Source organism: Plodia interpunctella, chromosome 29 (assembly GCF_027563975.2).
Source record: "Plodia interpunctella isolate USDA-ARS_2022_Savannah chromosome 29, ilPloInte3.2, whole genome shotgun sequence".
NCBI classification, from domain to species: Eukaryota; Metazoa; Arthropoda; class Insecta; order Lepidoptera; family Pyralidae; genus Plodia; species Plodia interpunctella.
Genome location: NC_071322.1, coordinates 4,015,757 through 4,042,760, shown reverse-complemented (window position 1 = coordinate 4,042,760; position 27,004 = coordinate 4,015,757). Strand labels below are relative to the sequence as shown.

General features: G+C 36.8%; 2 protein-coding genes across 5 annotated transcripts in view; one reads left to right on the top strand and one right to left on the bottom strand.

The window, feature by feature from the left end:
• Positions 1-1,788: 1,788 nt before the first annotated feature.
• Positions 1,789-14,641, bottom strand: LOC128682280 (uncharacterized). 2 transcript variants are annotated; one of them, XM_053766909.1, is made up of 12 exons: positions 14,353-14,641; positions 12,795-12,962; positions 11,602-11,814; positions 10,963-11,067; positions 9,483-9,572; positions 8,763-8,950; positions 7,611-7,760; positions 6,001-6,135; positions 5,123-5,256; positions 4,664-4,747; positions 3,637-3,761; positions 1,789-3,242 (listed from the first exon to the last, which is right to left on the bottom strand). In XM_053766909.1, the coding sequence occupies exons 1-12, from the start codon at positions 14,527-14,529 to the stop codon at positions 1,794-1,796; spliced, it is 3,018 nt and encodes a 1,005-aa protein (XP_053622884.1). In that variant the 5' UTR covers positions 14,530-14,641; the 3' UTR covers positions 1,789-1,793. The 2 variants fall into 2 exon arrangements, with proteins under 2 accessions (XP_053622884.1, XP_053622885.1); XM_053766910.1 differs by having other exon boundaries at positions 12,810-12,962.
• Positions 14,642-15,122: 481 nt separating this feature from the next.
• The window catches only part of Nup98-96 (Nucleoporin 98-96kD), a 62,343-nt gene continuing 50,461 nt past the window's right edge, over positions 15,123-27,004 (top strand). For 2 of the 3 annotated variants that reach the window (XM_053766907.2, XM_053766905.2), the window contains exons 1-9: positions 15,123-15,282; positions 21,451-21,557; positions 21,964-22,092; positions 22,837-23,037; positions 23,952-24,086; positions 24,463-24,596; positions 25,546-25,675; positions 26,343-26,426; positions 26,791-26,889. In XM_053766907.2, the coding sequence (XP_053622882.1) occupies positions 21,515-21,557; positions 21,964-22,092; positions 22,837-23,037; positions 23,952-24,086; positions 24,463-24,596; positions 25,546-25,675; positions 26,343-26,426; positions 26,791-26,889 (955 nt within the window). In that variant the 5' untranslated portion in view covers positions 15,123-15,282; positions 21,451-21,514. Of the gene's footprint in view, positions 15,283-17,890; positions 18,054-21,450; positions 21,558-21,963; positions 22,093-22,836; positions 23,038-23,951; positions 24,087-24,462; positions 24,597-25,545; positions 25,676-26,342; positions 26,427-26,790; positions 26,890-27,004 lie in introns of those variants that run through there. The other variant, XM_053766906.2, reaches the window with a different exon arrangement.

The window sequence follows — 27,004 nt, the reverse complement described above, 5'->3', positions numbered from 1 at the left end:
GAAGAAGAAAAGGAAAGCCAAGAAGCGCATTCCTAGATGAAATAAAAGAGAAGGCGGAGCTCGTGTCGTATAGGGAGGTGAAATCGGTGGCTGAGGACAGAATTAGATGGAAAATGCTCCACCGACAAGAACAAAGTTCTTGAATTTATTGATGATGATTTTGTACCAGAAAGTTATGGAACCGGCCCTTAGTTCCAAATTAGACAAAGGACGATATGTACATATGACGTCATCAGTGTTCGTTTTAAATATAACAGTGCTACCTGGTTAACTTCCAGAACGCAAACCAACAGTTCCTATGAGTATATCATTATCATGACGACATGATAAAAATGCAATTTTTATCATGTTGATTAACTATAACTTGTGTTAAATCTTTCGAAATGTAACGCGTAACGAGCGTATAACGAAGTTAACTTTTTCAGTAACGGATTAGCGATTAACGAAGTTAATTATTTAATCAACGGTGCCCGGCTTTGTTTATCATTCGAGCTAAAAACCTTTTTAAAACCTAGTTCTAAAGCTTTTTCATGTATGGACTGAACGGCTTCATAAATTTTCCATGCATATAGAAAAATCCTAATCCAATTAACATTATAAATGCGAAAGTAAGTTTGTTTGTTACCTCTTCACGCTCTATCTACTCAACCAATCTTCTTGAAATTTTGCATACATGTAGTTTGAAGTATGTAGCAAAATCTAGTATTATATAATTTAATTTTGCCTGTGAAGGTCTAATTTCGAAATAAATGTTCAATGTGTTCCAATTATTAATTACATTCAAATGGTAGTAATAAAAATGCACTAATTATATGAACAACAGGTATAATCTTAAATATATGTACAGCTAAATACTTTTATTTACTTCACAAATATAATAATTGTCTCTTACATAACTTAAGTTATATACAACTTAAACATCTTTCTTTAAAAAAAAATATGACATAGTATTTAGATCTTGTGCGATTTTGCTATTCATATCTCACCATCGAGTCGATTCGCAGTGAGACGCAACTAACCAATCACAGTGCGCCATTGTGCGCACTGTCACTTCTCATGAGGTCGATACGAGAAGGTATACAGCGAACCAATCACATCGCGGTGTGGTTGTCGTCGCATCACAATGGCGCACTGTGATTGGTCAGCTGCGTCTCACTGCGAATCGACTCGATTATAAACAGCAAAGTCGCACTACGCACACTGACTCTAGGCGCCATTCCACTTATGTTCAAACTCACTTTTTATCAGACCCAGAAAATACATATATATTTATTGTGACGAAAAAGGAATCGAACGAACGTTTATACTCGAATTATTATTGCTCTTTGATCTTGCGTAACACTATGAAAAGATACGTAGTTTTAAACAAATTGTGTTGCTTATTCGAAGCCCCTGTCGTGATATTGTACAAAAGATATATTCTGCAAGAGACATTACGAGAAAGAGACAAACTGCGCATGAGTCTGCCAAAGCAGCTTCGTTCAGATGAGTTACAAGTTAATTTGTTAGACAAAAAACCCCCGACTTTCAATATTGATTTCGTTACAAATTTCGTAACGGCTGAACCGATTTTGATCAAACATATCTACGAACCACCGCATAATAATTATCCATCAAATAAAAAATACCGCATCCAAATCGCTTCACCCGTTGAAGAGCTACGGTGGCATGTACACAAACAGACAGACACATTTAGTGGTTAAACTTATAACACCACTCTTTTTGCATCGGGGGTTAAAAAAATATAACGCATCAAATTATTAATTTAATATTATTAACGCATTAATTTAATATTACGCATCAAAATTGAGCTCATCATCGCTCACAGTGTCCAAATCCATTCCACTTAAACTATTATGTCCTTTCGGTTCTAAATCTAACGATATTTTGTCTTTATCTACACTTATTAAACCACTGTCACCAACAACCGCGCTTTTATCAACTAAATCACCGTTATTTACATTTAAATCTTCAGTTTTTGTATCAGATACATCAACGCCTATTTTAACACTATCACCTAAGAAATTCACATGATTTTCACTGTTATTATCACGTCCATTATCAAGAATTTCACCAATCTGCTCGTCTAAAGCATCCATCAGCTTCTTATCGTCCATTTCTGCATCACTTGTATTGTCGACGTCATGTTTGTACGTCTGTCCGTTTATTTTAACACTCGATACTTCATTGTCATCTTTAGGTGTTTCTATAGTCGAATTATCATTATTATTTTCTATTACATTATCTACGTTTTCATTATCATCTATATTAGTACAATATTCTACATTATTCTTATTGCTAAAATTATTTTGTTCTTCGGAATTTATATCTAAACTATCTAATCTATCATTTTCTTTGATGTTTTGACTTATATCATCTATAGGCGGTTCCGTTGCATCGTCATCATTTTGTGATTCACTCAATTCTGTATTTTGTGATGTATTCTCATCATTAACATGTATATCTGTACCACCTTTGTCGTTTTCTTTCGATTCTGAATCATTATCGTTGTCTTTTGCGTCTCCATTTAATGTATACTCATGATTTACACTAATATCTGTACTTGTATAATCATTTTCCTTAGATTCCAATTCACTATGTTCTTTCACTGGCGAGTCTTTTAGTTTATCTTCATCTTTATTAACACTACTATCATTATCACTATTAACTTGACTATCACTTGTATTATTTATGTGTGAATCATCAACTTTGCCCAAATCAGTGCTATCCTTAATACCTCCACTACCACTAAACAGTACAAAATTCTTCTCCGTGTCCTGAGAATCGTTTTCACCGAGCAAATACTCAAATGCATTCTCAGAAACTGCTTCATTACTTTTGAAAGGGCCAAAAATACTCTCAGAGCAGTCAGAATCGTCTGCGCTATCATTTTTATACTTAACATTGTCTAGATTCTTTATGATACTATCAATATCTTTGCTCATATCAAAATAATTGTTATCGAAAGCTTTCTCATTGACCTTTCGTCTTCTTCTCGGCACTTTGCCAAGTAATTTATTGGAGAATATAGTTTTAAGGGTTATAACAGTTAGGGAGTCCACCTTTCTCTTTTTCTCGTCTACATCAGTGTCGGAGTGGTCAGAGTCCCAATGTATGTAATCTCTAGAATAGTACTCTTTGATCTCGTCCCCGATGGCGACCATAGCGTCGTAGCCTGTCGTAGGTTCAGATTTCACTCGATATCTGTACGGATACATGTACTTGTAGTCGAAACCAAAGTTCTGGAAAGAAAATCCCAATCAATATGCGACACTGTGAAGGATGTATTTTATGATGTACTAGCTTTTGTCCGCGGCTTCCACCGCGTGAGTTTCTTTCGCGGGAAGAAATTTGTATAGAAAAAAGCGGTGCCTTTTTAATCATTTTCTTATTTGTAAGCTTAATGTTGTTACTAAAAATACTGAAAATATATGTACGAAGTATAGTGGAGGCCTTGGCCATCACAAAGCGTCGCCTAAAGGCATCTGACACGATTTTTAACCAAGGCCTAAGAAACCTGCTATATACGAATAAGATTGATATACAAACACAAACGATACAAATAGGATTTGAACCAATCACGCGCATCTCAACCGATAGGCCCCAGCCCAGCTCTGCCAATGACATAATACTCACAGAATCGACATCGGAAATATCATAACTGTCCCCTTTGACCTTGGTCAAGAGGTCATCACACTTCATCAAGTGTATTCGGGCGTCTCTCAGCCGCCTCTGCACTTTCGGGTCCACTATCACATCACCTGGAAGTAAACAACTTTAAATATCATCAAATATCAATACAAGTTCATTTGTTAGACAAAATAGCTACGACTTTCAATATTCATTTCGCTACAACTTTTGAACCGATTTTGTTCAAACACATCTAAGGGACACCGCGTAAAAATTTGCTATCAAATAAAAATAACCGCATCCAAATCGGTTCACCCGTTGATGAGCTACTGTACCACGTACACAGACAGACACACTTAGGGGTCAAACTTATAACACCCCTCTTTTTGCGTCGGGGGTTAAAACAAAGTTGCTTCCAAGTCTTCCTCTAAGATTTATTCTTTTAAACCGGGTGTTTCTCAGAGCGTGTCGACCGCTGCGGCCGCGCTGTCAATACGATCCGTCAATTTTCTTGAGGAAGAAATCATTTCCAAAGTCAATAAATAAATAAATATTAGGACAAATAACACAGATTGAGCTAGCCCCAAAGTAAGTTCGAGACTTGTGTTATGGGATACTAACTCAACGATACTATATTCTATAACAAATACATATACAGATATACATTCAAGACCCGGGCCAATCAGAAAAAGATCATTTTCATGACCCGACCGGGGATCGAACCCGGGAACTCTCATTTAATTGACATTACCACAATACAGATTAATTCTTTTAAAGTCTGATAGCAAAACTAATTCCATTAATCAATTAATTGAAATATGAAAAACTGTAATGACAGCGTAATATTATAAAGAGAGAAAGATTTGTATTTTTGTTTGTAATGCTCAACAACTACTAGGCCGAATTCGATGAAATTTGGGACAGAGATAGGCGAAACCTTCACGAGTGACATAGGCTACTTTTTATTATGGTTTTGCCCGAGCGAAACCGGGGTGGGCCGCTAGTCTTATCTTAGATATAAAAAAGGACTCACCCTTCTTTCTGAAGGTGCACGTGGCCTCGTGTTTTTTCAGATTCTTCAGAAGTGTGTACACTCGATTGCACTTCAAGCATTTACCTGAAAAAAAAAAACACCAGTAGTTTGTAGCTTTGTGAGAAATCTGACAATATAAATGCGAAAGTTTGTGAGGATGTTTGTTACTCTTTCACGCAAAATCTACCAGACGGATCGTTACGACATTCGGTACACGACTAGAATATTGTAAGAAACAATAATGGTAAGCCGATCTGGCATGACAGGGACCAACACTGTTCAAATGAGTTTCTTTCGGCATTTCTTCCCAGCAGTGGTCGTTACAAACAGAGATAGAGAGAAAGAGACAGAAATAAAGAGAGAGAGATCACATTACAAGTTAAATAGGAGCTTGTATACAAAAAGAAGAGGGGGGCGGGGGGGGGGGGGGGGGGGGGCGTAAGAGAAAGCTATCCTCACCGCCAGGCCTGCCGTCGGGCCCCGGACAGCGGTGCAGCTCCAGCAGCCGCTGCGTGGGCTGCGGCCTCCAGCACGCCGCGCACTGCTTGTCCGCCACTTCTGTGTACGGCTGGCAGTTCTCCTCTACGAAGTGCCTAACAATTTATTTATTTCTTTCATACATTATACGTTACACTATCGTTACAGACACTCCCAATGCAATAGTTAAGATCTAAAATTACACAATATATACAACGTAGCTCTTGTGAACTCTGTCAAAGGTTCAACCAAATAAGTCGATTTGGATTGCAACTTCATTTAGAACCCTCAGCCAGAGGGAACTGGTCACCTCGTTTCTCATATATTTTTGTGTAAGTTAATTGTGATTCACATCACATCGATATATATATACATATATATATATATATATATATATATATATATATAATCAGCACTCGGATCACAATCATAACCTTATGATGAGCCGTACATTATGTACTTTTATATATTATTAGAAAAAAAAATTGTAAGAAACAATAATGGTAAGCCGATCTGGCATGATAGGGACCAACACTGTTCAAATGAGTTTCTTTCGGCATTTCTTCTCAGCAGTGGTCGTTCCGAAATGCCAGTAGTTTGTAGCTTGTGAGAAATAACTATTTAATATAAAAATTGCCGTGCAGGTCAAATTTCTGAATAAATGATTTGAATTTTATTAAGTTATTGTTGAAATGTTGACTTAACTAAACTTGAAATGTTATTAAGACGAGAAGAAGATAATACACACAAACAAACAAACAAACAAACAAACAAACAAACAAACAAACAAACAAACAAACAAACAAACAAACAAACAAACAAACAAACAAACAAACAAACAAACAAACAAAAACACTTACCCATTATAGTCGCTGAGCAGTTTGAAGACAGAGTAGCAATACCGACAGCGATATGGCTTGGTTTTGTGTTTCTTGTGGTGCGAAGAAGCTTCCTCGTTGGTCGAGAACCATTCTCCGCAGGGGTTGCATGCCAATCTAAACACATTTATTTGTTAGACAAATTAAAAAAAACCCGACTTTCAATATTCATTTCGCTACAACTCTTGAACGGCCGAACAGATTTTCATATGAAACATGGCTAAGAACACTCGGGAAAAAAACTTAAAACTAAAATCGGTTCATCCATCTGGGAGCTACGATGACACACACAGATATACAGACAGACACGTCAAATTTGTAACACTCCTCTTTTTGCGTCGGGGGTTAAAAAATTAACATAATACCACATTACCTTATGAAGAACTGTCTGTGAACTGAAAGGTCCCAGATTTGAATCCTACTCATGCCGCATGAGTTTTATACCAATCTAGGCCACCATTTGTTTCCATACCGATTTGATTGATACTGTACGGGTTGGTGCATACTCTGTAGCTTGGTAAATAAAGTCTTAAAATGGTAATAAAATAAGTGTTTATTGTATAAGACAAACACACATAAAACTAGACTATGATAAAAATTATGATAAAGTTAACATAGAATGGAAATGGTATGATTAGCGAGAACACGCGAATATGGTTAGATGATTGATCGTGTACTGTGATAATAAATTATAAAATATAAGTAAAACCAGGGCGCAGCGTCAATATGCTATTATCGATAATAGATTATTACCTGTCCAGTTCATCTTAGTTAAGTAGGTATATGTGATATTTATTCTTATACGTTGTATATAAGTATTTATTTATAATATTTGTATCTATGTGTATTTTATTTTTGAATATAAAATTTTCTTTTTTTTTTTTCTTTTTATTAAAATGTATGCACCACGTCTCCTCTCGCGGGTCTACTGGAAGAGATTTCATTTGAAATAAGTAGCATCCTTGTACTAATTTTTATAATGTAATTTATATTTTAAGTTTTTTTTGTGTACATAAATTGATAAATAAATAATTTTGACGGTTTATTTGCGCGTGTCCAATGTACGTAAACCATAGTCCCGAGTGAGAGAAGAAAATACAAAGAATGTTAATTTTGGTGCGTCAATGAGATGTTTGTGACACAAGTGTGACTTATTATGGCGATTAACAAGATGATTCGCGAACTTAGACCGTATTACTCTAAAGAGTCTTAGAGAGTCCGATTGTTTAACCGATTCACGGAATTGATAACGGTTTTCCTTGTGTTAATTTTGTAGTACTAGACTAATTACATGTAATATGTTAAATGTAAAGACAATTTGTCATTTTATTTTTTTTTTTAATCGTAATAGTAAGTTTTTTAATATAATTTGAGATATTACATACATACGATCAGTGATCAGTGTTGTATTAACAAATTTTTTTGCCGCTGCCTCCTAAGATCCCCCGCCCTAGGCTCCACCCTACTGGTAAATCCGCCACTGATCACGATACAAACGTGCAAAATGTAAACGTCACGAGGCGGGATTATAGCGCGACCCGACACGGAGAGCGATAATGAAGACAACAATGATAATAATAAAAAACGCTCACTTTTCCGCGGTGAAGGTGACGACATGAGCCTTGAGATGGGCGGCCAGCCCCTGCGCGGACCTGAGCTGCGCCGCGCACACCGCGCACGGGAGTGCGGCCGCGGCTTTCGGCTTCAGGGGAGATTTCGCTGGCTTAGGCGACAGAGATAACCTAAAACAAAACAGCAGTTAAATCCTAACTAATATTATACATATGCAAGTTTGTCACCTCTTCACGCTCTGTCTACTCGACCGATCGTCTTGAAATTTTGCACACACGTAGTTTGAAGTGTGGAGATAGACATGGCACCTTACATCCCGGAAAAATAACTTTTCCCATGGGAAATCACGCGGTCGATGCCGCGGGCAAAACCTACTTTAACACATTACATTATCATATCGAGTGTATTGTTTATGTACAGATTTAATTGAAATTGCCTAAAGGCATCTGACATGACTATTGCGACTAGCTATATATGTAGTGGCAAGCACTCGCACAATATTAAGTTTGCAGGTTTCCTCACGACGTTTCCCTTCACCGGAAGCAAGTGGTGGTCGATGAAAACTGCTATACATGAGCCAGATTGGTATACAAACTCGTGTGGCGCGAGTAGGATTCGAACCTGGGATTTTATTCAAACAATAGTACATGAACAATGAAACTGTAGCAATCAACAATCTATGGGCTCATCAAGTTAGCTATATATACAGGGTTACTGGTATCAAACGCAAAACCTAAAGACTACTTGGGTACGTCAAAACAAGCAACTTTTATTCTACGACTTTTCGGTATTCGTAGTATTTTTTTTCATAAAACAAAATACAATCTAATTTGCGATTCTATACATGTTAACTCTATGTAATGGCCGAGCAACACGAGACAGTACACTAGCGTTATGTAGCGGAATCGAACATAGAGTTAACGTTTTATAGAAACGACATTAAAACTAAAAAAAAAGACATTTTTTGTATTTATTACGTTTAGACAAAAGTCGTAGTAGATGTTAGTACCTAATGCGCCTTTGGAAGGTTATGCGTTAGATACCAGTATCCGTGTATAAACAAATTTTAATATTATTCTAATTATTGGAATCATTAGTCTCATTTATCTCCCTCATTTAAAGGACCTCAGTCACTAAGTAGCCACAAAACAATAAAAGCTAGCATAACTCACTTGGCTTTCTTCGCTGGCACCTCAGCATTCTTCTCCACAAGCGGTTTCTTATCAGATTTCTCCAGTTTCTTATCAGTCTTGTCCGGTTTCTTTTCAGTCTTCTCCTGTCTCTTCTCAGCTTTCTCCGGTTTCTTCTTCACGACTATTTCCTTCTCCCTTGCCCGTTTTGCTCTGATCGGTTCATCGTCCTGTTTAATGTAACAAACTTAACTTTTATCAAAAATATACCTTGTTTAATAAAACAAGGTATATTTTAGATAAATATAAATATCAAAAATATACCTTGTTTAATAAAACAAGGTATATTTTTGATAAATATATACTAAATTATATTATATCAATCAATTGTTATGCCTATGGCTTCTTATATGCATGGAATAAATCATTTTTATTTATTTGTTGTAAACCACGCAACGGATTTTGATGGACCTTTCACTGTTGTTTAGACAATTTATTCCCGAAAGTTTACGCATAGACTAGGGGCCCGCCCGGTCTCATTCCTCAAGAATCACTAAAAACCCGCATCAAAATCAGTTGCGTAGTTTTAAACATCTAAGCATACATAGACAGAAAGCGGGAAGCGATTACGTGCGATCCTCTTTAGGAATGCTATCGATGCCTATAGCTGTCAAGGTTATGTGTCCGTCGGCTACGACAACAACTTATCGTACTACTCGTGGTCCTATTTTAGGACGGAACCACACGCCACAAGGTGCTTACCTTATATTGGATTTTGACGTCCAGAAGTTCCTTCAGCTCCCTCTTCAAACTGGTCTTAACCGGCTGTGGAGAACTCTTCACCTTGGCGTTCTGTGGGTTTAGTGCGGGATTGCATTTCACCCCTCACCATCGAATCTATTCGAAGTGAGACGCAGCGAACCAATCACATTGCTGTGTGGTTGTGGTCGCGTCACAATGGCGCAATGTGATTGGTTCAGTTTCATCTGTGCCACACTTCGATAGTGAAAAGTGACTAGCAAACCTGCACTTCGCCCTCTGAACAGTGTGTGTAGTGCGAGTTTGCTATTTACATCTCACCATCGAGTGGATTTGCAGTGAAACGCAGCTATCAACCTGTCAAATCGCTGTCAATGTTACGTATTATAATAGGGACCAACACTGTTTGAATGAGTTTCTTTCGGCATTTCTTCTAAGCAGTGGTCGTTCCGAAATGCTAGTAGTTTGTAGCTTTGGTAAACATCATTTAATTTAGAATATGACGTGAAAAAGTGCCTGTGAAGGCCTAATTTCTGAATAAATGATTTGATTTTGATTTTATGACAGAGATTTGACAAGGCTAGCAATAAACAAATAATATACGGACAAATCGCCTTAAGTAAGTTCGAGACTTGTGTTATGGGATACTCACTCAACGACACTATCCTACTAATTTTATAATGACAAGTAGATGTATGTATGTGTGCGCCCCGGGGCTTCCTCCGGTAAAAATTTTCCTATATGTTATTTTAGGTTATATTGTAACAATCGGTCTAGTAGATTTTGTGTTAAAGAATAACAAATATATATACACACATATATCCTCACAAACTTTCGCCTTTATAATATTAGTTGGGATTATTTTTTTGTTTGTTACTTCTTCACGCGTTATCTACTCAAGCAATCTTCTGGAAATTTCGAACATATGTAATTAAGAGTATGGAGAAGGACATAGGGTAACTTTTATCCCGAATAAAACTATATTCAAAACTATATTGTTCTCGTGGGATGTGCGAAAAACCTGTCGTGTATCATAGATGGCGCTGAATGCTAATAAAATAAACTTCGCAACAAAAACACTAGATGGCGCTGTGTGTGTTTTAAACGCGCTATGGATATTTTATTTCAACCATCCCAATCCCATTTTAATACGAAGATAAAACTGTTCCCGAGGACATTTAAGCGGACGAAGCCGCGGATAAACAGATGGTAAACGGATAAAGATGTTGTGTAGGCTGTTTATTTGTTAGACAAATCAAAAAAAAAACCACTTTCAATATTCATTTCGCCACAACTTTTGCACGACTGAACAGATTTTCATGAAACATGGCTAAGAACACTCGGGATAAAATTATCTATAACACAAAAAGAAAACTAAACGAAAATCGGTTCATCCGTTTAGGTGCTACGATGCCACAGACAGATACGTTAAACTTATAACACTCCTCTTTTTGGGTCAGGGGTTAAAAATGAAGTTTATTACCTTAAGGTTAGCAAGTTTTGTGTTGTCCCCGAGCTGGCGGGTGCTCCGCGCCGGCGGCGGCGACCTCACGCCTTCTGCTCCTGACACCTTCTTCACTTTCTCCGTCTGGGAATTGTGACTTTATTTAATTACTATGTCGTCTTTTATACACACAGGGGTACTTTTATCCCGAAATTCCCACGGAAGCGAAGCCCCGGGACGCAGCTAGTATACATATAACGTCGTATTTGACGACCTCGGTGGCGCAGTGGTATAGTGCTTGCCTCTGAACCGAGAGGTCCCGGGTTCGATCCCCGGTCGGGTCATGATGGAAAATGATCTTTTTCTGATTGGCCCAGGTTTTGGATATTTACCTATATATGTATTTGTTATAAAATATAGTATCGTTGAGTTATTATCCCATAACACAAGTCTTGAACTTACTTTGGGACTAGTTCAATCTGTGTGATTTGTCCTTATATATATTATACAAATGTATAGTACATAATGGAGGAGCCAGGTCTACTGTCACTACTTCTATACCTACTAGATGACCTGAACAATTTACTGAATAAATAATTTATGATTTACTAGCTCTTCAGGCTTCGCGGCATCACAGCCCCGAATAAAGACAGAGCAAGAAAGAGGAACTAGACTTACCTTAATTTTGAGTTCAGGTTCCTTTTTAACATTCACATTTTTCTTTCCAAAATGTTTCTTCGCCAACTTAGATAAAGGTTCAGGTTCGTCAACTTTTTCTTTCTTGATCTCCCTCCGTTTAGCACCTCTGACTTGTTTTGATAGCGGCTCATTGTCATCTTCAGTTTCATAGATGGGCTCTGTCACTCCGAGAATACAGTCTCCTGAATCGGACTGAAATTTAAGATAATCGAGATGATTTTGATAGAAAATGATCTATTTCAGATTGAACCGGATCTTGGATGTGTATCTATATGTGTATTTATGGGTGAAATTATCCAGAACGGGGAAACCACTCACCCTGGAATCTGGTGGTCTTGCGCTGGCGTCTCAAACCAGGAAATAATATAAACTAGCGGCCCGTCCCGGCTTCACTTGTTAAACAATAGTAACTCATACACATAAACCTTCCTCAGAAAGAACATTATACACCGTAAATTTTTAATTATGCCAAAAAATAAAATGGTATTAATAGGGTCGTTGATATTAAGCCTTTAATTTTCTTTTTGACATAATTAAAAATTAATGGTCTATATTAAAAATACCTGCTTCAAATCCATTGCATAGTTTTAAAGATCCAAGCATACATACAAGACAGCAAGAAGTCACTTTGTTTTACACTATGTACTCATAATATTCTACTAATATTATAAATGCGAAAGTTTGTGTGTGTTTGTTAGTCTTTCAAATCTACTGGACTGATTGTTATGAAATTTGATAAATGGGTATAATATAATGTGGAATAACACATAGGGTACTTTTTGCCCCGAAATTCCCATGAGAGCAAAGCCCCGGGGCGCAGCTATTAGAATTTAGTATCGTTGAGTTGTATCCCATAAATCAAGTCTCAAAATTACTATGGTGCTAGCTCAATCTGTGTGATTTGTCCTAATATTATTTATTTATTTAAATTGTATTAATAGTGTAATCATTAAAATTAGAGTCGATTCGCAGTGAGACGCAGCTAACCAATCACAGCGAGCCATTCTGACGCAACTACAACCACGCCGCAATGTGATTGGTTCGCTGCGTCTACGATAGTGAGAAGTGGAATCTGTGTGATTTGTCCATTTATATTATATATTTTTATTTTATATTATTATATATTTGTACCATTACCACAAAAAAAAGTGAAGTGACACAAAGACACTCACTGATGCAGTACTCACTGCACTTTTCTTGGGGGCCTGCAACGGCAGTCCGAGCCGCATCCTAGTCCGCTTGTTTGTCTGTCTGCAAATCTCCATGAACTCATAGAAATCATTCACTTTGTCCACACACAGCTCACATATGAGGGGTGGCATCTTGTCATCTTGATGCACCTGAAAATATATCAGATTTCATTTGGAAAATTGGTTTGTATACAGAGATATAAACACAGTTTTTTTTTTCTTACAAGTATATTAAGATTTGTAAGAAAAAACTAAAAAATCCATGTTTTTTTTATGATTTTATAGTAAATTAAATTAAAATAGGCTTTCGTTACAATTTATATGTTTGAACTAATGTTTTGCCCTATGCGATAGATTTTTAGTCAAAGTGCCCGTGTATAATGGATTGCTGAACATAGTGTTGAGCAGTCCATTATCACATGTGGCTAAATCTATTAATATCTTGTGGACAAGCATTATGAAAGCTACATAAGTTTATATTAGAGATCCCCCATGAGGCCGACATAGTCACACAAAGTGCACTGAAGCCTTGTCAAAAATTTAGAAAGCAAAAAAAGAAAAAATAAAAGTAAAAAAAACTTATGTTAGTTTTAGGACTAATAAGAAAAATAAGTGTGAATATAGTATCACATCTTTATTCCTTACGAGGGAGACTAGAGCTGAGAGTTGCAAAACTCAAAGACTGCACGAACACAGTTCGCCATTTTTTTATAGTATATTGGGGAAATGCACATGCGTGTTGCTTAATGGTAAGCAATCACCACAGCTCATTAGTATCCGGCATTTATTTTTAATAAATCATATCTTTTATCTAAACATTTATAAAATTAACATTGTACCAGTACTTTACTTATTTATAAAATAGGATAATTAAATTGACTACTGTGTGTAGTACAATTTAATAAACACTAATGATAGCCGGTGGCGGGGTTCAACACACTCGTGAAATTCACCCTCTTATTCTATATGGCTGAGAGTTGAATGGCCATTGTAGGACAATAGTAGCTTAGTAGATATAAGATTGTATAATTTGTTAAGTACTAATAAAAGAGTCTAACATGAACAGAATTCTCAATCTGTGACACTATTCAGAGCGGCCAAATTTACATGTAGAATTAAATACGAAAACTTCATGTCAATATTGATAGAATGGTTTGCTATCATCTTCTCCATTGTACACAAAGAGCTGATAAATCAACTAGAGTATAAGTTTCCTCGTGATGTTGTCTACTAAAATAACAAATCACCAGTGTTATGTATATAACAGCAATAACACACTTGATAAGAAGAAAAACTAATGTGACATAAGTTGAAGGTGATTTAACCCTTGTATTGGTGTTTGTATTTGATTTGATTGATGATTGTACATTCTTTGGTACCTAGGGCGAATATACAATGCCACTAAATAGGAATAAAACAAACATTCAGTTATAAAATCTAACCTACTTTTCAATAACATACAATTCAAATTTTGTATTCTGTTACTGCCAAGAATAAGGCTTTTAAAACTTTGTGTTAGTCCATATTTAATTATTTATACCTCAATTCGTAGGCATTCCTGGATTTTCTGTTTTAATTCCACCCCATTTGTGTCCAGGTCAATAACATTCTGCACTATTGGCATTTTGTAACCAGCGCCACCGCCGCAGAGCCTACATGATCGGTAAATTTCGTAAATTGATTGTTTATCAATCCTTGTGTAAGAAATCCGATCCATATTTACTACAATAACATAATTCAAATTGGAAAATAAAAATCAAATCACAATGATGATGATATTACAACAACTTGCCGCGTACAAGCGCCATTGCCTTTAAATAAAAGTTTCAGGTCGGTTGTCAATGTCATAGATTTAGAAAGAATCATTTAAATATATTTCCCAATGCACATTTATCCCGCCAGAGTACAGCACTGTATGTTAGGTATACAAAAGCTTTGCCGCCTTTTGCTATGTCGATTAAAATGTTTATTTTAGAGTACTTTCAGGTAAGATCTTCAGTGAAAATCAAGTTTCTAACACAAAGCTCAGCGCAGATGGCTCTACTGGTACGACTAAAGTACACAAACATTGCCAATGGAGGCAAAAATACCAAAAGTGCTGTACTCTGGCGGGATAATATGCAGTAACCTTATGTTAATATCATGGAATTAGTAAGTACTTCGTTGTACGGAGTGGTTAATATTTTTTGCCGATTGCAAACTGTGTAGAGGCTGCACCGGTCACCTCATGCAGAGATGCAGCAAGATAGCGGCATGCTGCCAAATGCATATATGGCACAGACACATGATGACACATGTCAAGTCAAGTAGTAAATGTCATTGTGATTTTATCATTAGCGGGCCCGCGGCTAGTCTTGTTTTCAAGCCAGTTTCGTGTGTTTAAACTATTTAATCTTGCGTGTTAATGATTATATTTGTTTCAAGATATTTAGTGGCTCCTGCGTGATATAGTTTAATTCCTGTGGTACATGTAAGTCCTTTAGAATTTTAGAAGAATAAAATGTGTCGTTGTTTGTATAAGGCGGAAAAAATGAGTAGGTCATCTAACAATTAACCGTCACTTTGGATTCACAAATAATGAACAATATAAGTGTTATGTAAAATTACTTTTAGTGAGAAGATAGTTATTTTTATTTGTTTTCACCGTTTTAACTTAAATTTATCTCTAAATTTCATGTCGTGAATTTTAAATATATCAAGGCTGCCAACGGAGCAAAGTTAATGTTTCCTTTTAATTCCGCCGGCTTATACGTCAATCACAAATTTTGCCCAAAAATTCTCAGTTTTGTTAAACAAAATCACATGTTATAAGCCTACATTCTTATTTAAATTGCTTTATACAAATTGCACATGTACTTCTTCTATAATTTCAATCTTAGTTGGTTAATTTTCTAGGTTAACCCCATTTTTATGATCTGAAGGTAAACTGAATTTTTGTCAGATTTTTATCCTTTACCGTTATTTTACACTCTGTAACTCATCTCGTATTCCCGGTAGAGTTTCGGTCTATGACGTTGCCTAGAGTCTGCTTAAAAAAATAAACTGTTAACATTTTTGATTGTGCTGTGATTGTAAAAAAACAATTGCCTACTTGACGTCAACCCTCCCAGGGAGTTCCTATCAGATCTGTCCCTTGCTCGCCTCGTACGGCATTCACAGGAAGAAATGTAGTAATGGTCCTTGTCTAAGGTGGAAAGAATAACAAAATACGATTAGTTATATGACTAACAGTTTACCCGCCACTTCGCCTGCTTCAATATCCTCAGGTACAATATTTTATTCATATTACAATGGAATTGGGATAGTTGAAATAAAATATCTACAGCTCATCCTTACTATTATTTTATATATATAAAACAAACCCCTCTGCCATGTCTGTCTGTTTGCGATAAACTCAAAAATTACTGCACATATTTTCATGCGGTTTTCACCAATAGATAGTGTGGTTCCTGAGTAAGGTTTAGGTGTATAATTTATTATGTTTTTACTTAAATGAAGCTGTGAGCGGCTGCTAATTTATAATGTACACAATGCCATTCCGTGAGAGTTTTGAGATAAAATGTAACCTATAGTAATTTTGTTAAATCGATTTGGTACTTTTGGATATTACCCGCATCAAACATACAAACTCACAAAGGCTTACCTCTTTATAATATTATAAATAAAATGTAACTAACATTTTTTATTGACATGTATACTACAATTATTGTTATTAATACCAAAGTGCAAAAAATAACATTATTTTTATAAAAGGCTATGATCGTAAATCAAAATCTGCAAAATGTTAGCTACAATGTCATTGCATTGTCATCATGTTATGGCAGGTAATAAATATCTTTGCCCATTCCAACATAATTATATAACAAATCATAGATTACAAATTGTTATCTTTTCCCTCAGCCTTATTATAAGGATAATTATCACTCGATAAGAAAAATTGATTCTGGCAATGCCCTGGATTCATTATTAGTTGTGACGCATATGGTTTGCGAAAAAATAAGCACATGCTTGCAGCACATAGTTAAATCACAATTTAAATAAAAATAAACTCCACTTAAGTTAAAATTTCCTTTACTGTCATGCACATAGCCGATTTTATTCCTGACCGGTTTAAAATCGTCAAATCGAAATTTAAGGATCAACAATAATCTTTATTGAATTGTGCCTGTGATTTTACGACCGCCGTGCGGCCGCCTGTCTAACATCTACCCTATATGTTGTTGCTTATCAGTTGTGCACACTGATCATTTAGTCGCCTCATACGACATCCATTTTTTAGGGCGGAAACCACACGCTACAAATCACGTAGTCACAGCTTCCACTTGGGTATATACATTGATATTTAAGAAAAGTTATCAAAACAAAATGGCGTAGCATAGCATCCTCCTTTTGTGAAGTCGGTTAAAAACACCAAGTTTTGTCACAATGTTTACAAACAAATGCTACATTGATTTGTTATCACATTTCCTCATAGTGTTCGGCGAAATGTGACGTCACAGTGTTTCAATCTCTATAAATATGGTGCAATGACACAGTGCAAAAAAGTCAGTACGTCCATATTTTATCTATAATTTTATGATTACTTTTTACGCGAAACTAGTTTTATACAAATTTAAATAATGAGGAGCCCTTTGAACCTTTTGCCCCTTTTTCTTTTTCTTTTTTTTTTTTAATAATATACATTTTTTTAAAATATACAACCACTAGGTTTTGCCCGCAGCTGGCCCGCGAAATTTTCCCGCGGGAACAATTATTTGTCCGGGATAAAAGGTACCCTATGTCCTTCTCCATACTTCAAACTACATGTATGCAAAATTTCAAGAAGATTGGTTGAGAAGATAGAGCGTGAAGAGGTCATCATGTCTTGAAATATTTACATCGAATATTCTAAAACCTCAAACAACTTCTACAATACCATCCACTTGAAAAATTAATAAATGTATACTACCGATGTTTTTGTACTGTGCCACCACGAATGGTTCACAGATGAGTCATCAAAACAATGATATAAATACCTCTACCTAAATTTCCTTTCCATTCTTCGTTAATCTACGTATATACGACGACGACGTCGCAGTGCTGTTAAAAAAAAAAACTAAAAACAAAAGAGAAAATCACCACACACACACTCATACACACAAACACACACAAAGTGCATAAAATAAAAAATAGTTTTTGGGGGTATAATAATAAAAAATATATCAAGAATTTTTTTAAATAATATTTATATATTTTCATCAGGTAACTTTTTATTTTATTTTATTTAGTTTATTTTAATTAGTATTTAATTATTATTTATTAAATATCCTTGGCTTTTTATATTATTTTCGGTCATGGGTGGTTTTTTAGTGTATTAAGTTTGTATTATCAGATATGAACACACGAACACGCTATACAAAATGTCCCGAGTCGGAAGATTCGTCTAAAATTAAATCGAAATATCCTGTTATTCATTATTAAATGAGACATAATTTATGCCCAAATATGCTTTGTCACCATCACACCAAAATTGGACACTGACAAAACGAGACAAAAAATTCTGTATGCTTCATCTTTATAACAAGAATGCAACTCACGCGTCGAATGCAACTAAATCTCTGATTACAAGAAAGCATGTGGAATTTTTTTTGTAAAACAAAACTTGTTATGAATAGATAAATAAAATTGCCTTTTCGAAAATGAGGAATCAAATTCTGTCATGGATAAAGGTAGTGTTGTGGGGTGTGGTCCTGGTCCCTAGAATAACTAATTCTACTCTCCTTAAGAACTAATTTTAAGACGACCGATTTACGCCTATATAAGCCGCTGGCATTTTATCGATAGTATTATACAATTCAATTTCGTGTCGTTTACCGAGCTAAATCTATGCCAGGGAACTTGGAATGGTAAATAGTTATACTATAGACCAGAATCTCGTTCCTAAATTTATTGATTGAATAGCATTCCCAATGAGCATTGACGTCAGGCGGGCGTTGTAAAAGCTCAGCCAAATGAAAAAATTCCGTTATGTTCAAGCTAAGCTGAGGCTACGTCACAGCCCCGAACATGGAATCCAGAAATACCTTTTCTCTCTTGAAAATGATGCTTTGCCCTGGATTTCGAATTAAAATCACAGATTATTATAATGATTGAAATTAGCATACAAATTATTAGAACTACTATCAAAATTGACATTCGAAATTAATGACAATCTTTAGTATAAGAAGTCATGAATTTTTGTTGACATATACATTTTGATCAAATATATCTTAGAAGCGGTGGTGGTGGAATGGTTAAGACGCCCGCCTGTGGATCGAAAGGTCCCAGGTTCGAATCCTACTCGTGCCACATGAGTTTGTATACAAATCTGACTCATGTATAGTAAGTTTTCATCGACCAATATAGTATGTAGGTTGGCGTAGTCTTATATTTGATACTCGATGACGTCACTCTTGTCTCGTAATCAATTGGACGATTAGGATTAATAATTAGCACAGATAACACTGTGTTATTCATATCTGAAGTTGAAATAAGGATTTTTGATTTTGTACATTCTTCTTCTTCATTCACCACGACCCTCAGCCATGAGGAATACGACTATTCCTCATGGCTGGGGGTCGTGGTTATTACGTGGAATGAAACACACACAACAACTTTCTTTGCATTTTTATGGAGTGGTTTGCCATTGCCTTCTCCATTTCACACACAAGTTAATAAGAATCAACCAGTGTGCAGGTTTCCTCACGATGTTTTCCTTCACCGGAAGCAAGTGGTGGACGATTAAATCTCCTATACATGCGTCAGATTGGTGTACAAACTCATATGGCGCGAGTAGGATTCGAACCTGGGACCTTTCGATCCACAGACGGGCGTCTTAACCATTACAACACCACCGCTTTTGTACATTACTGCTCTTTATATGATCACTAGCTGCGCCCAGGGGCTTCGGTCCCGTGCGAATTTCGAGATAAAAAGTACCCTAGTGTTATATAAATCGTTCGATTCCTGTTTAGAGCCATCATCATACTGAATCTATGTAAAAAATTGATATAGCCTCCACTATTTTTCCTTACTTCCAATCTGTTTTGGGTTCGATTTCCTTGAAAAAAAAAAAATAAAAGTTAGTAGTCTTTATTTCTTTTCGAGTGCATTATTTACTAACACCGGTGTCAGATTTTATACAAGTCGCCTAAAGGCATCTCACATGACTTTTATAACTTTACATGACTACCTACCGACATCTAGTGGCAATTAATCGCATACACACACTTGTAAATTTAAACTTATTTTTGAAAATAATAATGAGATGAAAAAATGCTGGAATTGAGCGGGAATTGAACCCGCGCCCCTGTCTATCCGGGACATCCGGAATTTTTGAAATCATACAAACTCACAAATGCTTACCTCTTTATAATAATAGTATAGATATGTTATTATATAGGGTTTATCTAACGCATAACCTTCCAAAGGCGCATAAGGTACATAGAGACTGACATCTTTTGTTCTACGACTTTTGTCTAAACGTGATAAATACAAAAAAAATCCTTTTTTTAGTTTTAATGTCGTTTCTATAAAATGTTAACTCTTATGTTCGATTCCGCTACATAACGCTACTGTACTGTCTCGTGTTGCTTGGATGTTACATGGAGTTAAGATATGTAGAATTTTATCTGCCGTAAATATAATAATTTTTATAGATGTAACAACTCCGACCAGGTACCTGACGTCTGTGGCTTATCGCTGAATAGCTTTAAACATAAAATTCATCAACTGATTTAAGTTTTTGAACATTTATTTCAGTTTGTTCATTGTGTTTAATTAAATTTCGATTATAATTATAACCATATTATACAGTAAATTCAATACAAAAATGCATCTTGTCCAGACCAACCAATATCTTCATATGTGAAGAATTATGAAGCTCCCTCGCTACTGCAGCGCGTCGGGCATGTTCGCTGAGGGGAGGATGCCCGATTTCTTTGCTATTATAAGGTCACTTATATCTTCCTTCTGGGACAGATTGCGTGACTACAGTAATAGCATTCTTAAAGTAATTACTTTACGATGTGCTGTGATCCAATACTGCATCAGTGTTGGATCACAGCACATCGGGAACCTAACAAAAAATGATTTATTGTAAGACTGAGAATACGTCTTGTGGCTTTATTTTTATTTTATTTAGATAATTACATTTTATTTATTTTACATAATATGTAAATGTACAAATGTATGGGCTTTTACCTAACATAAAGAATTATATCAATCAAACATATATATATATATATATATATATATATATATATATATATATATATATATATATATATATATATATATATATGTTTGATTGTTATTTAAAGTATATTGTTCTCTTTGTCAATAATGTAAATCATGGTGTGCGCACTTCATTCTTGGTTTTCAACCAGCCATTGTACCCCTTGAACTATTGAACTATTTAAGCCCAACATGCTATGTTGTTAAACTGTTTTGTGTGCCAATAAATAAAATAAAATGAATAGAATCGCAAATTAGATTGTTTTTTTATATGAAAAAAAAAAGCTACGAATCACGAAAAGTCGTTGAATAAAAGTTGCTTATTTTGATGTACCTAAGTATATGTATGAATATCGTATAGTTTTATGAATATGTTTGTCAACAGATAAAAATGGTCCGTTTAGGCTGATAGCTTCTACCCTGTGACGTCACTCGCGCCGGCTATCACCATGTTTCAGAAACCATCTTTTGGCAACAACACCTCCGGTTTTGGTAAGATATACATACATAATATAATATATATATATGTTAATTGACGTCCTTGGAGAAAAGGCTGCGGTGAAGTTTGTTGCGCCGCTTCTTCTTGCGCTTACGGTAAAGTTTTAAGCAAATTTTTGATGTCTATACGTGATGTATATAATCCTGACTTTGAATTTGACAGGTTTACAAATTTTTACGTACATTTTTAGTATTAATATATTATGTTAAATGTTTAGAAATTTGAATGAATTTGCGTGAATTTTGTAAAGATATTCATTACAAAATTCACGCCCGCAGCGTCTGTCTGTTTCTATGCTTTCTCTCATGGCTATCATGGTTTTATCCGATCGAAGCCGGGACTCAGTTATTGTACAATTAAACAAAGCAAAAAATAAACTTCAATATTAATCAACTTCAGGATCGTTCAACGCGGGCACCTCGTCGGCGACTCCGTTCGGGGGGTTTAAGGCGAACACGGGCACGAGCGCGTTCGGCGCTCCGCCCGCTTTCGGCGCCAGCACCAGCACGCAGCCCACCACCGGGGGAGGTAACTTATCTATACTATTATACTAATAGCAATCTTGGATAATGTACCTTTCTGATGGTGGAACTCTTTATATTAATAGTATAGATGGCAATATATGTAATGTTGCAAGTTGCAATTAGAACTGTCGACTCGATGAAGAAGAAGAAGCCTAACTCTATATATCTAAACGTGGCCTCAATTAACTCCTTTTCTAATAGAGAAAGAGAGAGGAAAGATAGAAGTGCTCAGTTCTAAATCTATATATAAGAACAATCGTTTTTTACTAATCAACGCCCAGCCTAAACCATAGAAGCTATAAACGCGAAATCTGAGTGCTCAGATAAGAAAGGAATTTTCAAAATTCGACCCCTAAGGGGGTAAAAATAACTGATCTACTTGAAACTTGGCACAAATGCTTTGCAACAAAAATAATGAAACACGTGTTTCAGGATTGTTTTAAATTAGGGCGAAAGGAAATAACGAATAATCCCATTCAAAATTTCGTCAACTAAAGATTGTATGAGTAGACAGCTCAGCGGTGAACACCATTCACGTTGTTACTGTTGATGGTCCGAATCCTGAACTTCAATTATTTTGAATTAAATCTGATTACCTTTAGAGTGATTTCTGTGAAAGTTTTATTATGGTTTTACCCGAGCGAAGCTGGGCGGGGCTGCTAGTCTAGAATATAACGCTCTTGGTTGTAAGCATGCAAATACGGTTACCGTAACTACAACAAGATTCTTGTTTGTGATATGAACCCAGGTCTATTCGGCGGCGCTCAGCCATCGACGAGCCTCTTCGGCAACACGTCGGCTGCGACGCCGGCGGCCCCGTTCGGGGCCTCCACCTCGGGCTTCGGGTTCGGCGGCGCGGCCTCCGGCGGCGGCCTGTTCGCGCAGCCCAACACCAACGCGGGCCTGTTCGCGACCACCACGCAGAATTCGGCGTTCGGTGCCAAGTCTGGTGAGTTTCGGTGGCGCCAGTCCCTATGTTAAAACAAGTTTATTTGTTAAACAAATTAAAAAAAAAAAACAAGACTTTCAATATTAATTTCGCTACAAATTTTGATCGGCTGAACCGATTTTGATCAAACATATCTAAGAACCGTCGCGTAAAAAATAGCTATTAAATAAAAAAAACGCATACAAATCGGTTCACCCGTTGATGAGCTACGGTGCCACGTATACAGACACACTTAGAGGTCAAACTTATAACACCCCTCTTTGTGTTCGGGGGTTAATGACTAGAGTCCGCGCTTCGAAAGAAGCCACGTGGCAATATGTGGAACTGTCAATAATTGATCTGAACTTCTGAACAGAACAGAATTCAGCGTTCGGCGTCAAGTCTTGTGAGTTTCGGTGGCGATATTGTAACTTCGTCACAACAATGACACATTACACATGCAAAATCTTTCAATAATTTGATTTACTTGCCTAATTATATATCGAATTATTCATTACGGCTGTGACGCCCGGTGTCAGTGTAAACATAACTGTTAGACAGCGCCATCTAGTGATGAATAGCCGAACTATAACAAGATGGCTTGCTTACTTTAAATTGATTATAATAACTTAATTTTAACATAATATGGTTAGATGGCGCTAGCGACTTAACGTTAGATATATATTTAAAAATTGTTATAAACCTGAGCACTTTTTCTCTGTTTTCCAACCAATAAATGTTGTTTACGGCTTGTTAGATCTTTTTCATTTTGGGCAACTAATTTACAATAAACTTAAAATTTTTGAAGATTCGGCTCCTTAGGCTATTGCTTACACAAGTGCCTAGTCAGTTCGCCGCTCCATACGACGTCCACGGCAGGATGTGACCGTATTCCAGGGCGGAACCACACGCCTAAAGCGGCCAGTTCTCCCCAGGGTTCGGTTTCGGCAGCCCGGCGCCGGCGCCGGCCGCCGCGGGAGGCCTGTTCGGGTCGCAGCAGAGCGCGGGCCCGTCGCTGTTCGGACAACAGAACACTAGCATCGGTGGCGGACTCTTTTCTAATAACACCAGTAAGTTCGCTCTCTCTCTACCCCGCTCTCTACCTCTTTCTCTACCCCCCCTCTCTCACTACCTCTCTCTTTACCCCCTCTCTCTACCTGTCTATCTCTACTCTCTCTACCTCTAACTCTCTATCCCCTCTCTACCTCTCTCTACCCCCCCTCTCTACCTCTCTCTCTATCTCCCTCTCTCTACCTCTCTCTCTATCTCCCTCTCTCTCTCTACCCCCCTCTCTCTCTACCTAATTTAGAATATAACGTGAAAAAGTTCCTGTGAAGGCCTAATATCTGAATAAATGATTTGATTTTGATTTTCAGAAGATTGTAATTAATCTATATGATACAGATATTTAATCTATATGATACAGACACTTCTACATAATTACAGACACATTCGGTCAACAAGCCCAAACGGGGACAGCCCACACGAAGTACAACCCACTAGTGGGCACCGACGTGGTGGTGAAAGGGGGGAACTCGCAGAATGTCATCATCAAACATCATTGCATCACTTGTATGAAGGTGAGTCCCGTAGAGTTGGTTGATCCAGAATTTTTTCATCTCATTATTATTTTCAAAATTTTGTCAAAAGCACGTGTGATATATTATATATATATATATATATATATCACATATTCATATTTAAGTTTAAATGGATTTGTTATACAATATATCACACATCCTTTTTAACTTAGTTTATGCTTAGTTAAAAGTACCTGCTAATCTCTAATGAAAATACTGTACGTCGGCGTGAGACGTGAAGGGATGAATTGATTCAGCCGAACTGGCACGGTCTCGATAGCTCAGGTGGTAAGAGCGCTGTCCCGGATAGACAGGGGCGCGGGTTCTATTCCCGCTCGATTCCAGAAAATTTTCAACTCATTATTATTTCCATTTAAGTTGTTTGTAGGTTTGAGAGATACATATTTCTATACTGTCTGTCTGTCATACTTTCACGGCTAAACCGCTGAGCCGATTTTGTTGAAATCCTAACTAACATTATAAATGTGTGAAAGTATGTTTATTTGTTACCTCTTCAAGCTCAATGTACTTAACTTTTAATAATGTTGCGTACGTATAGTTTAAAGTACGGAGAAGGACATACGGTACCTTTCATCCCGGAAAATTAACTGTTCCTTTGGGAAATTTACGCGGACGAACCCGAAAGCAAAAGCTAGTTTATATATAAAAAGAAGCACTGAATGACTGACATATCAACGCACAGCCCAAACCCCTGGGTCTAGGAACTTCAAACTTAGCAAGTAGGTTCCTTATGTGGTCTATGCTGCTTTTCTTAGTAGGCTTTTTCAAAATTCATCCTTTAAAGGGGTAAAATGGGGGTTCAAAATTTGTATAGAAAAACCAGATAAGTTGAAGAGTCTAAACTTTTCACTGAAGGGAAATCACGCGGGCGGAGCCGCGGTCCAGAAGCTGGTTATTGACATTCATATGATGATGACGTTGTCAACAGGAGTACGAGAATAAATCCTTAGAGGAACTACGTCTAGAAGACTACACGGCGGGTCGTAAAGGTGCGACTGGCGGCGTTTTTGGCGGGTTCCAGGCTCCAACTGAAAACAAACCTCTGTTTGGAGGCAGCAGTGAGTGCTTAACTCTCTCTGTTTTATTTTTGGTTCCTTTCACAGCCGTTAAGCGTCGGAACCCCGGAGATGGATTTTCGAACTCCGTGGCCTGATGGTCATCACAGACTGCTACACTGGAGGTCCCGGGTTCGATCCCCGGTCAGCTCATGATGGAAAATGATCTTTCAGATTGACCTGGGTCATGGATGTTTTTCTATATGTATATGTTATAGAATAATAGTTTAACAAAAGTCTAGAACTTACTTTGGAGCTAGCTCAATCTGTGTGATTTGTTCCTATATATTTATTTACAATACAATACAATTTATTGCACCAAAAGCGAAATATACAAGACAAAGTAAATAGCACCATTAAAAATAAAATAAAAATGCGGACTTATCGCTAAAGCGATCTCTTTACTTACATTTGTTTTGAAAATTGGTGCGATTTTATAACTAGCTGCAAGTCTTCAATCTCGGGAAAGCTATTGTGTATTATAAAAAAAATAAACAGTACGCTTATCTTACGCGAAAATAATTTTATATACTATACAGCGTGACTTTTTATACATTGGCAATATTTTGTCTACACGCTCAGTCCGTGAGTCTGAACAACTTTTTTGTATGGGAGCAACCCCTAAATCAGCTGTTCCATACAAAATCGAATACCTAATGTTTTGTTTTAGCTTTTGGACAGCCGGCGACCACGAGTGCTCCTAGCGTGTTCGGCGGAGGGGGTCTCAACACTTCCACCGGTTTTGGACAGACCAGTAAGTTGTGACATTTATATATATATATATATATATATATATATATATATATATATATATATACATATACTAGATGTTGTCCGGGGCTTCGCTCCCGTGGGAATTCCGCAATAAAAGGTACCCTATGTATATGTACCTTGGTACTCTGAGTTGAGCAAAGAATTTTGAATGTGAATCCTATTAATATTATAGACGCGAAAGTTTCTGAGGATGTGTGTTTGTTACACTTTCACGCAAAATGTACTAGATCGATTGTTATGTAATTTGGTACACGGGTAGAATATATAGTTAAGTCTCGTCCCGAAATTCCCACGGGAGCGAAGCCCCGGGGCGCGGCTAGCTTATCACAATAATATTGTTACAGACACGTTTTCGTTCGGTAACAACGCACAAAACACAACGAACACATCGGGTGGTCTGTTCGGAGCTGCTAAACCCGCTTTCGGAGCCCCGGCCACTAGTGGTGAGTTTTCTGAAGTGAAAACTTGTTTAACGTCGTTGTGCACTATTTGTTACGGGTGAAAAATGTTAAACTCGCGTCGGGACACGCGACGACGGCGCAGGCGCAGGCTGCCCTC